Below are 15,574 nucleotides of genomic sequence, written 5' to 3' on the forward strand. Positions count from 1 at the left end.
AGTTATGAATTGACCACAAATAATCAGAGGTGGCAAAAGTAAAAATTGAAGATTAAATTCTGTACAATTTAAACATGTTAAAAATCAACGATTGATTGAGATCGCTTTTATTTCAGCAGCATATTTTTTTGGTTAAATAGACAGCAAATTTCTTTTCTTTTCATAGATCAGGTTTTTAAGAAGTTGGTGTCAAAGTACAGAGTCAACCTTGATACAGCCCACATGGAGCTGAGAGGGTTAGGGGCCTTGATCAAGAGCCCAACAGTGGCAGCTTGGGTGGTGCGAGGGTTTGATCCGCCGATCTTCTGATCAGTAACTCAGAGCCTTAACCATAATCACTTGCACAAAGCGTATTTTGCAGATATACTGTAACGTAACTCCTGTGAATCATTTTATTCGTCTTGTTTACATTATAATTTTTCCCCCTATATCATCCTTACAGCTCTACCTTGGAGCTGTACTGCAACTCTCTCCGATGGAAAGACTGTCGTCCAAAGCATTTCACTACACGTCATGCTGCGTATGGTCACACAGGTGACGAATACAATTTGAATTCGAAGCTTAACAAATGAAATCAAGCCGCACACCACGTCACTTGAATAGTTCCATATGTAGAATTTTTTTTTTACTAAAAAAAATCTAGCTGTTATAATCTAGCTGTTGCTAGATTATATCGGTTTTAGTTGTAGATGGAAAGAAATAAGCAGAATTATTGTAGAGGGAGCGGAGAAAAGGAGAAATCTCTTTTGAATTGTTGTATGCTATTAAATTACAAGTAATAAGAAATTTTGTGACACATCACTCTTTAGTCACTAGTTAATAAATACGGATATTTCTACACCGATTGGTTTAAAGCATGCACACATTTTGCCTCAACCCTGAACTGAAAACGTGCAAATGCAGTGCACATAATAACTCATTGTGGCCCCTGGGTGTCTGCTAACGGAGGGAAGAACACACCTGAAGTACAGTCGTGATCCTTGTCTCATCTCCGGCTGTGTCACGATCCTAGATCTGCTTCAGCTTCGTCTTGCTAGCAGTTTAGGTGGACTCCAAGGACTTTTTTTTTTAATCCTTCTGTAACAGTAACAGTCGCTAATGAGTACTAATTCTGTAGGTTGTTATAAATTCACATTCAAACGATAAAACAGCCTATAACATTTGAACAATAAGAATTACTATACATTAAACGAAGCCATTAAAAAGTGTCAATGCTACCAAGTTGTCTAGCTAGTTTGAATGAATTAACACAGAATGAATAAAGCGGCTAGCATTGAGTATATTAACTAGAACTAACGTTCATTCTGGATGAACACCGGCTACGTTAGCTAAATAAACATCTTGCCAAAGTTCATATCGTCTACAAATTCTGGAATTTGCGTCTTTATAAAGTCGCAAAGTAGAGAGTCAGATCGGATAACTAGGTGCGTTTGGGACGCTTGTGTGTATTTTCGTCCTTCAGATTCTGCATGTGAATTATTATGTGAATTATATATATAAGAAAAGAGGAATTATTTGGTTGAATTAAGCATTTACATTACCATCAGAAACAAAATAAAATGCTATTGTAGCACTAGTGTTCATGTTTTTTTTTTTACAGTTTTCTACCGCTTATCCAAACTTCTCGGGTCACGGGGAGCCTGTGCCTATCTCAGGCGTCATCGGGCATCGAGGCAGGATACCAACCCATCACAGGGCACACACACTCTCATTCACTCACACACTAGGGACAATTTTCTTGAGATGCCAATCAACCTATCATGCATGTTTATGGACCGGGGGAGGAAACCGGAGTACCCGGAGGAAACCCCGAGGCACGGGGAGAACATGCAAACACATGCAAACACCACACACACAAGGTGAATCGAACCCCCGACCCTGGAGGTGTGAGGCGAACGTGCTAACCACTAAGCCACCGTGCCCCCCTTTTTACAGTTTTAAAACATATATTTTCTAAAAATTTATGTTGAACGGGGAAAAAAAGCAGCAATCCAACTAGGATTTTTTTTTTCCGTATTAAAGAATAATGTTTTCTCCCAACTCTATGTTACTGCTTTATTACTCTGTTACTATTAAGGAACGCTGGGAGATTCCATAAACTCCTCCATCAGATACACAGACATAAAGGATCAATGAGAAAACGTTCATGTGTTGTTTGAGAGACAGATATAAAGCAGAACACAGTGCATATCATACCTGTTGCAAGTGTTTGTCCCCCTCAGGTCTCTGTCAGGTCGGTGAGCCGTCTCGGGTGGACCGTGAGCAGAAATCGGTCACCTCAGCACATCTCCCTGCAGTCCGGCCCTCCATACAGAAACATAATCAGATTTCATATTTACTCCACAAATCCTCCTCACATAATCTCCAGCACTGCAAGCAAACAGCTATTCATAGACCCAGAGCCCATTACACAACCTGTCCTGACTAAAGTGATACTGCTGTGTGATCTTACACACAACACACACACTCGGAGATACGAGTCGATGTTTTAGGTTTGACCGGTGAGAAGGGAAGCAGATAAAGGGGTGGATTATGACACTAGCTTGCTATAACAATCTTCACTCCAAACCTCACCTTTCTTATCACACGTCCCCGATCAGTCATCCTCACTTAAAACGTGGAATCTAAAAGTTTTGGCACCCCTTCCCTTCTGGAGAAAAGAAATTTGCCTTATATGGTCACAGAAGATTTTATTTTTGAAATGTACCATCGTATTTATTGAAGCAGGTAAAGCTTTCTCTCTCTCCATAAGATCTAAACTGCAGGCTAAAACACAGCACATTATATTAACAGTACGACAGTTAAATTTATTATATATATTACTTTTTTTATTGGTTATAGATCATCACCTTTCAGCTGGGACATCCTTTATATTAATCTGCACCATACTCATGTCATGAAGGGGGAAAAGAACTAACATATATATTCTCGATATCTGAGATATATATATATATATATGAGAAATGAGAATATCATAGAAAAAGTTCAATATTTTGTAAGTTACTTTCCAAGCATTTTTTATTTTAATTTGGATAATTGTGGCCTACAGCTATAAAAAAAAAAGGCACATCAAAGTCCTCATTTAATATGAAAGTAACTTTTGCATTTCATTTGGAAATCAAGGTCCCAGAGTCTGGAGAAAGAAAGAAAAGGCACAGAATCCAAGCTGATCCAAGTCCAGTGTGAAGTTTCACAGTCAGTGATGATTTGGGTTGCCATGTATTCTCTTGGTGTCGGCCCTCTGAGTTTTATTAAGTCTAAAGTCAAAGCAGCGGCCTACCAAAAAGAGTTTAGAGCACTTCATGCTTCCATCTGCTGACAAGCGTCATGGAGATGCTGACTTCCTTTTCTCAGTGACAAAACTAATCGAAACTGGTTTGCTGGCTGTGGTATTACTGGGTTTGACTGGCTGGCCAACTCACCTGACCTGAACCTATACACACACGTATATACACACACACACATATATACATATACATATATATACACACACATATATATACGTGTACACACACACACACATACATATATATATATATATATATATATATATATATACGTATATATACATATACGTATATATATATATATATATATATACACACACACACACACACGTATATACACATATATATACACACACATATATATACGTGTACATTATATATATATATATATATACGTGTACATTATATATGTACACACACACACACACACACACACACATATATATATACATAATATATTGGGTATCGTCAAGAGGAAGAGGAGGGACACCCACAATACAGAGGAGATGAAGGTCGCAATGGGCTTCCATTACACCTCGGCAGTGGCAGGCTGATGTGATGTTTCCTTGATATCCTAATTTTTAGAGATGCACCTGTGTGTATATATAGTTAGTCTATATATCTGCACAAACGTCTATACCTCCCTACTGCTTTGAACTTTTGGTTAGATGCTAACTACATTTCGTTGCCTTGTACCCATTTGTCTAATCCACCCACCCACCCACCCACCCACACCCACACCCACACACACCACCCTGACCATTTCATTGACCTGAGCATATTCATTAAATTATTTGACTGTTAGCAGCACAATATATTAATTAATGCAGACGCAGGTCAAGAGATTGTTAATATTCACACCTAACATCAGAACAACATGTAGCGTTTACGCCGAGGAAATAATGGTGGAAATGCCATGTTGATGAGAAGTCTGAGGGGAAAGGAAGCCTACTGTAACTCTAATCATCACCCTGTACAGCTCATTTCAGAACACACAACAGGATGAGCTTCCACAGAACAACAGCACGTCAGGGATCACTTCCTGCTTTCTCTGGCTTTTCTGATAAGTCGCTCTGGATAAAGACGTCTGCTTAGTGCTCAGTCAAAGCTGAAGTCTCTCGGGAGATGGTCAATAAATCACATTCCTTCACACTGCAACGCTGCTTACGCTCGGGTCTGGAGATTCGCCCTGCAGAGGATATTTTATTAACATTATAGTGGCAAAGTGTAGTATTTGAAGTATTTAAATAGATAATTCAAACAATAATAAAAACAATAATAATAATGGATTTGCTGAGGATTTTTTTTTACTGTTCTGAACCAAAAACAATGCAGAAATCTCTGTTAATGTTTGATATGTTTCTACTCCATTTTTTTCAAGCATCACAGAGAAATTGTTCATTTTGTTGATTTTACAATGTGTACAAAGGAGACGAGATTCAGTACGTTACTGCAATCCACAATGTATGTCATTTTAAACCATAGTTTTGAGGATCGTGTGTGAAATTTGAGCATGTCAATTAAATTTGGTGGGTAAGAAAATTTGTGTAAAAATTCCTATAAATTGTACAAAATATGAACTCTATATATTAAAATTTTATATATATATATATATATATATATATATATATATATATATATATATATATATATATATATATATACACACACACACACATACATACACACACATACAAATATACTTCTAGAGATGGCACCAGAGCATTTTTTTTACCTTAGATATTTGCTTTAAAAACTACAAAGTGTAAATTTTTTACTCATTATATTTGCAGTTTAAGTGATTGTGATTTTTGATGTATTTTTCCTGCTATTTCTTAAGTATAAATATATATATTTAAAAAAAAAGCATCGTAAATACATTTCTAGATCGAACAAAAAAAAAATATCCACATGTAATTCGTACCATGATCAAATAAACAAATAAGTAAACTCCTCACCATTCACTACACCATTTTTTCTTATTGTATTGCGTTGGTGCCATTTCTTAGTTTTTACAAGTTTAACATAAGTAGATATCGGTCTCAGGTTTTGTTACAGGATTTATTGTGCTACATTAATTGTTCATGTCCACCCTTTTTATTTTATATACACATGTATATACACACACACACATATATAAATATATATAAATAAATATGTATATAAATATATATATGTGTGTGTGTATGTATATATAATATATAATTATATATAATATACACGTGTGTATATGTATGTATGTGTATATATATATACATACATATATAGTCATATGATATCTAGACAAAATCATCACCACTGTTAAAATGCACAGCAGGAAGAGAGCCACACAAGGACAGATGTGATTGTCTCATAAAAAGATTTATTTTTTTGCCTAAATGTACAAAGGCAAGTTGCAGTATTGTATAAAATAAAAAAAAAAGGAAACATGGTAATGTACACTTTACATATAAGAGGACAGTCCAGGAGGAAGCTGGAGGATCTGAGCGACACGGCCGAGGAATTATTTAAAACGCAACCATTAAAAAAAATGTAAACATCCTTTTAGTACCAGTGACTGATACTGTGTAGAAACGGTCTCGCTGGGCCAGAGACGAGGGCGGAGCTCGCTTACTGGGGTGGGGGGTGGGGGAGAAGAAGGGATGGAGTCCAGTGTGAAGAATGATGCAAACCATGCAAAAGTGCACAGCTTTCACAACAAAGATAATCAAAGTTCAAGGTCAAGCACCATTCGAGAGGTTTTACGGAGGACAGGAGGCCAAGAATCGGCGTGTGGACCAACTGCTTTCATTACACCTTATTGCCTTGCGTCGGTTAAGCCGAACTAAACGCACCTGAAATTGAGCGGCGCTGATCGGCTGACGGCGTACGGCTGCGGAGGATGATTAAGAGCACTACTGAGAAATTTCACGAGATTGAGGACAAGAGAAAAAAAGAAAAGAAAAAAAAAGAAAAGAAGACTTTTATTAGTGAACCTGAATGTGCATGTGGCTTATTCGCTTACAATCTCTCTGAGAAAAGTCACGACAAAAAAAACCCCTGTTGTTCCTTTCACAAAAGATTTCTATAATGATGTTTCGGGTGTGAAGAGCGCCCGAAGTCCTGACGTTTGCGCCAACAGAGGTGATGAGATTAATTAAAAACAACAACAAAGAGGTGTTAAGACATCAGTACAGAGGTGTTAAAGAGAGGAAGAGAGCGAACGAAAGCAAAAAGAGAGACCTTTAGAACATCTTATAAAGCACTGAACACCATAAAAAACGATGGTTCCCCAGTCGCATTTTTAAAATAATTCCTCTGTACATCATATACAGACACCATATTGTGTGTGCAGAGCGAGACAACGATACAAAAGAAAAAACAGGCAAAAACAAAAACAAACAGAAAGGAAAAGGTGGAGGAACAAAACGAAAACGATAAGCTTTGCCTGAGAAGACACCGTCACATTTCTAGTGCTATAAGTACACCATGCTGAGCCACGACACACGCCGGTTTATTTTTGTTGGTTTTTTTTTTGTTTTGTTTTTTTTAAAAAAGAGAAGGGGTTATGTAAATAAAATAGCATTTTAAAAAAAATAAAAAATAAAATCAAGCTCTGACACTTTTGCAACACGGTAGAGCAGCACATCACGACAACGACACTGAACCCTAACTAATCTTCCCACAAAAGGTGTCACACTGTGTCGTAAAAAACAAAACAAAACAAAAAAACTAATTTGTCGTCACATCACTGACTAGTCGAGTTAAAGAGTTAGTACGCCTGACAGTGTAGAGAGAGAGAGAGAGAGAGAGAGAGAGAGAGAGAGAGAGAGAGAGAGAGAGAGAGAGAGAGAGAACAAAATCAAAGCTCTCTAGAAATATAGCAGCTTAGCAACGAGCACAAGGCGAGATGTTTCGCTGGGTTTCCGCATGACCTCCATGTCTAACACACTCAACACTGCTTCTGCAGGACTGGCCCATGCGCTCGACTGGACAAGCTCGACCAGACAAGCTCGACCAGCCTGACAATTTAATAAATACTTATTCAAAAACAAATTTCCATCTTGATCCGTAAACCTAAAAAAGGAACGTGTTAAGTAAGACGGACGTGGGCGTTTTCTCTGCATGAAAGTGTGAACTGTAATCTGGACCAAACAAACAAAAAAACAACCCCCAGCCCTCCTGAAAAACAGGAGAAAAAAATTACAATAAAAAAAATTAAAAAGCAGTCTTGAGGCATGTGGCGATGAGAACTAGACGAGAACTGCCACCGGTCAGACATGTTTAGGGAATTTAAAACGCAACCGTTGTGAAAAGTCAAAGATGCTTCAGCGAGGAAAAGGAGGAGGAGGAAGAAGAGGTGCACTCAGGGGGGGGAGAAAAAAAAAAAAACACTTCAACCATTTCAACATGATAATATATGTTCAGTCTTTTTTTTTTTAATCTTATTTGACCCACCGGTCTGCGCCACGACACCCGAGCACAACCTGCGGCGTGGGAGTGTTATGCAGTCCAACATTCTCACGAGTTGAGGTTTTAACTTTTGTTTCGTTTTGGGGTTTTTTTCTTCTTCCCCCAAACGACTCCTTGCTAGTTCACAGAGAGAGTTCAGTAGCCGGCTGGGCGAGGTGGGGCAGCAAGATGGCTTTTGAACCTGGTCTCACAGTCCTCAGTGGGGTAACGAGGTACGGATGCTAAGAAAACATCGGTCTGCCACACATTCCGGCAGAAACCAAAAAAATTATAATAATAATAAACAACAAAAAAATATAGAAACACCATTCAACTGATGTCTAAATGAACTCCATATACTTCCCCATGTGATCCAGTCACATGTCGTATTTGTAAAGATGAGGTCGAGTCAGTCACGGTTCCCTGGGAGAGAGAGAGAGAGAGAGAGAGAGAGAGAGAGAGTGTGTGAGTGAGTGTGAAAGAGAGTAAGAGAGAGAGCAAAAGAGAGAGCAAAAAAAGAGAGAGTGAGTAAAAGAGAAAGAAAGTGAGTGAGAAAGAGTGAGAAAGAAAGAAAGTGAGTGAGAAAGTGAGAGAAAGAGAGAGAGTGAGAGAGAAAGAAAGTGAGTGAGAAAAAGAGAGAGAGAGAGAGAGAGAGAGAGAGAGAAGGACACACATTTATCTACAGTAGTAATGTAAACAAACACAGATGAATCATTCAGAATGAACAGACCATGTGTTGTAAATAAATATCAACAAATGCAGACCGAGTTAAAGCAAGCACATTATAACTCGACCCCCCAAACACTTGACAGAAGAGTTTACAGCTCATCTGTCTGAGAATAAAAGTCTTCACTGGGCAAAGATGCAGGAATACGATATTTTGTGTCCTCACAGAAAATAAACGAGAAAACTGGTATAAATTGGACTAGATATTTTTATATTTATAGAAAAAAAACAAAGTAAATGTATTAAACAAGTAAAGGAGGAAAGTAAAAAGGAATGGAAAAAAAAAAAAAAAAAAGTCTCGTTCAAATGTCTAGTTCAGAACTCGAGTGATAAAGAATTTAAACACCACGGTGTCAGTAGGGACATTTTTACCTCTGGATTTTTCCCCCCACTGATTTCTAAGGCACATATTTAATCACTAAAGGATGATATATTTTTAGACAGTGGAGTTGTGTAAAACACCTTATCTTTATATAATCCCAATCAATCAAACACTATAACCAGAAGATTTGAGGGACAATTCAGTGATTGGCCACCGGGTGTCAGTGCAAGATTTCCTTTCCAGGAAACGGGTTTAAAGGCAGCACCAGAAAATAAGGACCAAAGCCCTGGCACCTTTAAATAGCCATGATGATTCAGGGTTGTCTCTGTTTGACAGGAGGCATTTGAGCTCGTACAGCACCAAGATGAGTTTTGAGAAGTTATCCTTTTCTAAAACGTTAACGCAGACATCTTTTTTAAATACGCACTGCAGCTCCTGAGGCTGTAATCAAAGAAACCCCTCTCTCAGATCCCCCACAGTTCACACGAACGTGTCTTTCCTGGTATGGGAGCTGTCGGTTATCTAGCTGTTTGTCTTACCGTTCTCACCTCCGTGCTGGTGGGTAGAGGGAGGGGGCTGCAGCTTGCTGACTGGCAACAATAGCTGACGAGGGTAGACCTATAAAAGAAGATAAGAGGAACATTACTGGTGCGACAGAAAATATCCTGTCATTGTGGATCTGAACGGTGAAAATACTCCAGGACCGATTTAACCACGCGTTCAAGATAACGTGAAAGACGTCAAACCGTCAGAGCGGCGTCTCTGTACCGGTGACCACAAATACACACGAGAGCGAGAGCGAAAACCAAGACCAGCATGTACAAGTTAATTTAACCTCCATCATGTGACATGCTGAGTTTTTTTATGTTACAAATGATCAAATTATCTTCATGAAAAATACTTAAATTGCATTTTAGAAAAAAAAATCAGTGTTGTAATAAGACCGCTGCAAAACTACTTGTGAAACACTAGACACTAAAAAGGTTTGCTTTATATGTAGTGATAGGAGCGGAGCCATCGGGGGCAGCTGTGGTTGGAATCTGGCTAAATATCTCCGAGCGCTGAAGTGAAAGTTCTGCTAGACCGCAGACAGAAATTAGACATTTTTGGGTTATAAAATAAGCAGTTTGCCTAAAGGCTGCTTTGGCAGCTTCGTGATATGTGGGACCACATGTTGATGTCGTTATCATTCGGGACAAAACATTATTGTTCGATTTGGGATGTTGTAGATCATTGCATGCGGTGCATTAATACGGTGCATAGAACTGCGTTTGTGATGCGGCTGAAGAGCATGCAAGAGGAGGAGTGCTAACCTGTACCATAAGACAGGTCGTACTGGCCAGGTACGAGTGGGTAGCCCAGGTGGTGGTGAGACTGCATGATTCGCTGTGAGGGAGACGAACGCGGCCGATCCATTTCTCGATCACGATCCCTTTCTCTCTCGCGCTCCCTCTCTCTTTCCCTCTCTGCCGCTCCTCGCTCGTGTGCCGCCTTCTCGCTGACCGTGGGTGATTTGCTCTTGTACTGGTTGGCGTGTTGGTGCAGGATGTCCAGGGCCTTGGCCTCAGAGGATGATTTGCTGACTGTAGGGCTTGAACGGGATTTCTCGCCTTCCTCACCTCCGCCCATCTTACCCCCATAAGGCGAGAATGGGTAACCGGCGGGCAGATAGGACCCTGAATGGGGAAAGACATGTTTGTGTTAGAAAGCAGGCTTGAATAAGCATTTATTCTCAAAATAAAAAATTTAAGTTTTGTTTTTAAGCAATCTCAAAAAAAAAAAAAAAAAAAAAAAAAAAAGAATTAAAATACATTAAAAAAAAAAAAAAAAACCCTGTAAAATGTGGCCGCTGCACTAGCAGAGCAATAAAGAAAAATAAATTGAGTCTGGCACACGATCTGACCAAAAAAAAAAAAAAACCCTCATGAATCACGTTTTCAAATTTTAATAGCTTTTCTTACACGTTTCTTGTTTGTAAACAATAAAATGAAAAGCATCATATAATTTGGCACAGAAAGTTTTTATCAGCTCCGAGTTATAGACACGAGCTAAGTTAATGTCAATATATAATAAAGTCAATGGAAACAATTCACAGTATGTGGCTTCAATCCAACGGCTAATAAATGTGTTGCTATAAAGATATTTTTGCTGGCTTGCTTTCACACCGTGCTCTGCTGCCAAATGCTTTGCAGTGCAAAAATATAGGAGAGGGAAAAAAAAAAACAACTTTTTTGCTACAGCATGAAAAATAGTTGTTATATTGTGATTAGTCTTTGCCGTTATGAGCGCTTGCTATCTTTAGTGTGGCTTTTTTTTTTTATAGCTTATGAATCGCAATATAGATTAATCTGCCCATAATAACTACTTCATACCTGGGTAATTCTGCATCATGACTGATGGCATTCCTCTGTACCCAGGATGGTTGGGGTCGTAGCCCTGCCCGTACGGATATCCATGCATATAGTGCATGTAAGGTTGTTGCTGGGCAAGTGCAGAGGAGAAAGGCATGTGAGCGTTTGACCGAGGGTCTTTCCCGGCACCTCTGTAGTCCTCAGAGGCAAGAGCAGACGAACGATCACTGCTCTCCTTGCTCTCGTCCTTACTACTCGACTCCTTAGTTCGTGATCTCTCATCTTTGCTCTTCCTCTCTCTGTCTCTGTCTCGGTCACGCTCACGCTCCTCCTCGACCTGCCTTTGGTTCTCAGGGTACTGTAAACAGTCACAAAATGTCTGTTAGCTAAATGTCATCAATTTCAAACCTATTATGAAATAAGCAGTGAAATGCTTCTTACCTGTCTGTACCACATGGACTGCTCCATGCTGGGCCTTGCCAACTCCATTCCTGGTTTACCAGCGTCCTCTTTACCATGATGGCCACCTTCACTGAGCTTCACCTTTAAGCCTTCAGCCTGCTGGGGCTGGTGCTTAGCTTCCTCCCCTTTGGGGATGATTACAGACTTGGCTGGCTCAGAAGACGAGTCTCTCTGCTTGCTGGGTGCCTGTGGCTTTCCCAGGTCAGACAGACTTGGGGCTTTTTTAAGTCCGGGGGGAACAGGGCCCTTTTGTTTCCAGTCGTCCTTCATGGGGGCTTCTCTCTCTTTCATGCCAGCCTCATTCTTGGCTGCTCTGTGCTGCTCTGCCATCAGTCTCTGCCTCTCTTCATACTGCTGCCTGTAGGCTGGATTAGTGTTCATGAGATGGCTGTGATACACCTGGTCTGGGTAACCATATGGGGGAACGTAGTATTGGCCATAGTAAAGAGGCTGCATGTACATGTTTGGCCGTTGCTGGATGACTGAGGCTTGCTGCTGTTGCTGCTGTGGCTGGCAGGAGGCAGCCTCTATTTTACGTTCCTCCTGAACCTCTGGCTTTGCCTTCTCTTCACTCGGCTCTTGCTCTTCCTCTTTTTTGATCTTTACAGTTTGGCCATCTGGCAGTGGACCACCAGTACTAGCACCACCAGGGCTGGGGTGAGTGTAGTTTGGAGAGTAGTAATTGTCATAGCTAGCATAATAAGGTGACTCTTTATTGGTTGCCTGAGATGGAAAGAGGGCCTTTTTGGCTCCTTCCCTTACAGACTGATCTTCTACCTTAGTCTTTACACCCTCCACTTTTCCCTCACCATCCTCTCCAGCATCAGAGATATCGGAGTATGCGGGGCTGTTCGTCTTCACCGAAGAGTTATCAGCCCCATTCTGAGTAACAACATGAAGTGGAGTGAGTGGCTGCCCACTACTGTCCATACGACTAGCCACGCCAATTGATGGACTGGGAGCATTGTCTGTAAAGCTGTAGATCTTGTCTGCCTCAGCCTTAATGCTAGCTAGGCGACTCTGATGAAGGTCTGAAGAACCATTTAGATGGCCTTCACTTCTGCTTCCAGGGTCACTAGACTCGGAGTAGGGGCTCTTCCCATCTTCAGCTTTCCCGCTTTTCCCGGAAGGCTTGGGACTGTCGCCCTCTTTACCAGGCTCCTTCTTTTTCTTATCCTTTTTCTTTTTGTCCTTTGAGCTCCCTAGAACCTGGTTCATAGGGGATGAGTCTCCAGGCAGACCTGGCTTAGGCTGAATGCCTTTAAGTTGCGGGCTTTTGGGAATGCCTTGAATCATTGAACTCATTCCAGGGGGATGACTGGGACTCCCAGAGCTGAATGGTGTTGGCTGTAAAGAGTACATCTGCTGTGAGGGCATGCCTGGAGCCATTGGCCTAGAGGATTTCATGTTCTTCTGGGCAAGCTTATCAGGCTTGCTGCTGGACTTTTTGGACTTCTTGTCCTCCATGCCATCATTACTGGCATCATCAGTGAGAGAAGGCCCATCCTCACAGCCATCCATGGGAATGCCACAAGCCTCTGCATCCGTTTCTCCGTTCTTCTTCTTTGGCTTCGAGCCAAATTTCCCTGGGGAAGGAGATGAACTGTGCGCATCAAATCCTCTTCCTTTTGGAGTGAGTGAGCGTGCTGGTGAAAGGGACCCTTTCTGGGAAACTGATGCCCCATTACAGCTCCCTGGTTCAGGGTGGAGAGAGGACTCTTCCCCATACTCACTGTCCCCATCCATGTCCAGTTTAATATCGTCGTCGTTATGAGCACGAGCCTGGTGATACTTCAGGCCATTGATGTGCTTATACTTCTTGTTGCAGTTGGGGTATGGGCAGTCTATAAGTACTGGTGAGGGGCAATTACGGTCTAGAGGAGGTGGAAGACACTCAGTCTTAATGTTGGGGAGCGAGAGTCCAGAAGAGGTTACTACACTATTAGAGTTAGTGCGCATACGCTTGTTGCCTTTAGTGTCCTCAGAACTGGAATTCGGTTCCATATCGGAAACAGGCTTGTTTTTCCGCTTGCCGGCCGAGGAGGGGCTGGCCTTGACATCCTCCGTGTTGCTATTAGGTGGGGTCCTTCGCTCAGAAGAGTTCTGACTGCCACGTCGGGCCTTGCTGTTAGAGCCAGCTCTGGTCTTGCTACTGTTGCTGCCCTTGTTGTCAGATGAGTTGCTGTTCTCATTGACTGGGGTGTTGCTATTGGGACGCATTCTCTTACCTCGACCACGCCCAGGCCTTATCTCCAGGTCGCTTGTCGGGGATTCACAAAACCTAGAAGATTAGTTGAAAAAGGTCCAAGCTATGAAAAGTGGAAATGTGCACGGCAATTAAAAAAAAAAAAAAAAAAAAAAAAAAAAGTAATAATATTCAGAAACTGCCAAAATAATTTCACATACTAGTTCAACAATGATTGGGCAATTGAGCTACACAAAAAAGAAAAAAAAAGAGAAAAGAAACATTTTTAAACCTGCCTGTCCTTGTTCTGTGTACATAATAAACATATGGCTAATTCTCCACGAGATACTAAGACAGATTAGGGTTAGTGCTTTACATGTTTATCTTTGTTAGGCAATGAAAAACCAGGCAATTTATTTGTACTTGTAGCAAAGCTTGTTCAAATGAATAAATCATCATAAACCACTTTGATGTCAATTACCGAGTACACCAACATGATGTTAATGTGCCTCACTACTGAAGGGTGAAAACAGATTGGTGACATATTTGGATTTCTGTCTCCTGCTAGAGAGAGTGTGTCTATTCTTATCCTTTCCCGCTAGTCTCTGAGCAGAGCGTCTGGCCTCCTCCCTGAGGCTTAAGATGAAGTGTGTGGGATACACCTGGCTTACTGCGACTCCAGGGGGAGGAGAGAGAGACCCGTGTCTAAGGCAAACTGACAGACAGGCACAGGTTGTGCGTTTCAAAGCTGATTGGGAGTGGTGCAGAAAAGCCATGGATCTAATCAGACGCCACTGCTGATCTAATCACAATCAGCTCAAATTAACCGGAAGCTGGAAGGATGGACGGATTAAACGAACTAAATTAGTGTTTTAAAGAATGTACCCCCCGTTTAAAGCGTTAATTACGTTCTGTTTATAAAGTCGATCATCAAGAGGCCTGTAATAAGGAGCGAAGATGATTTGCTGCTTTAAAAGGTTTCTCCTTACACACATTTTCATACGAATACTCCTTGTACGTACCTTGGCGGAGCCCAGTCGTGGCGCGTGCAGTCCAGCAGCGTTCCAACATACGTTTTGTTCCGCCATGTCACGTTAACTACCAGCATCCCTGAAAAGGATAAAGAGAAGATTCCCATTATAGGGAGGGGTGAATTCCACCCTCTTTGTCATTCCTTCCAAGGCACGATGCCGCAATTATACGGAGGAATTCTTCGTTCAACCTTGTGACTCATTCATGAGTAGCCACTCTCGCTTCTCTCTGTATTCCCTGCACAGCTGTAGCAGATGTGCTTTTCCCATTTAAACAGATCAAATAGAGGATTGTTAGGGCTGCACATTCAACGAGACCCTCTATTTTTACTGCCTGCTTCGTGATTACAGCAGGCGAAGTGCAGCAAGGTGCAGTGAGTCATTTCTGGGGGGAAACTGGTTGATGGTGTCCTACGTCTGACTTTGCAGCAGTGAGCAGCCCTGCCTGTGCTTCTGCTAGCACTGTGGTTATTGTGGAAAAAAAAAAGAAAGACAGAAAAAAAAAAACAGCTGAGGGAAATAAAAGGACAGGATCAAAGAACTCCAATAGATTGGAGGGACTGTCTGCGTGAGACAACAGTGTTTCTAGAATTGTGTGCTCAGAAATGTGACCGAAAATGTCGTCTCAGGCGTTCGAGTGTGGTGACAGGGTTAGCATGTAATAGTTAATATATTTGGCAAAGTGTCAAGGATACATTTTTCATGGTAGTACACCAAGTGAAATACACACTTAGTCACCACCTATTTAATCTTTCCCAAGGAATGAAGCGATGAAAGGT

General features: G+C 41.1%; 1 protein-coding gene across 4 annotated transcripts in view; it reads right to left on the reverse strand.

Annotated features, from left to right (window-relative positions):
• Positions 1-5,629: 5,629 nt before the first annotated feature.
• Positions 5,630-15,574, reverse strand: part of LOC113646708 (zinc finger protein 609) — a 58,266-nt gene continuing 48,321 nt past the window's right edge. Inside the window, exons 4-9 of one of the 4 annotated variants that reach the window (XM_027153132.2) lie at positions 14,787-14,874; positions 11,559-13,860; positions 11,139-11,475; positions 10,086-10,442; positions 9,315-9,384; positions 5,630-8,141 (exon numbers count right to left, since the gene is read on the reverse strand). In XM_027153132.2, coding sequence (XP_027008933.2) covers positions 8,132-8,141; positions 9,315-9,384; positions 10,086-10,442; positions 11,139-11,475; positions 11,559-13,860; positions 14,787-14,874 — 3,164 coding nt within the window. In that variant the 3' untranslated portion in view covers positions 5,630-8,131. Of the gene's footprint in view, positions 8,142-9,305; positions 9,385-10,079; positions 10,443-11,138; positions 11,476-11,558; positions 13,861-14,786; positions 14,875-15,574 lie in introns of all 4 variants that reach the window. The other 3 variants (XM_027153133.2, XM_027153130.2, XM_027153131.2) reach the window with 3 other exon arrangements.

This window comes from Tachysurus fulvidraco, chromosome 2 (genome assembly GCF_022655615.1).
Source record: "Tachysurus fulvidraco isolate hzauxx_2018 chromosome 2, HZAU_PFXX_2.0, whole genome shotgun sequence".
Lineage (NCBI taxonomy): Eukaryota > Metazoa > Chordata > Actinopteri > Siluriformes > Bagridae > Tachysurus > Tachysurus fulvidraco.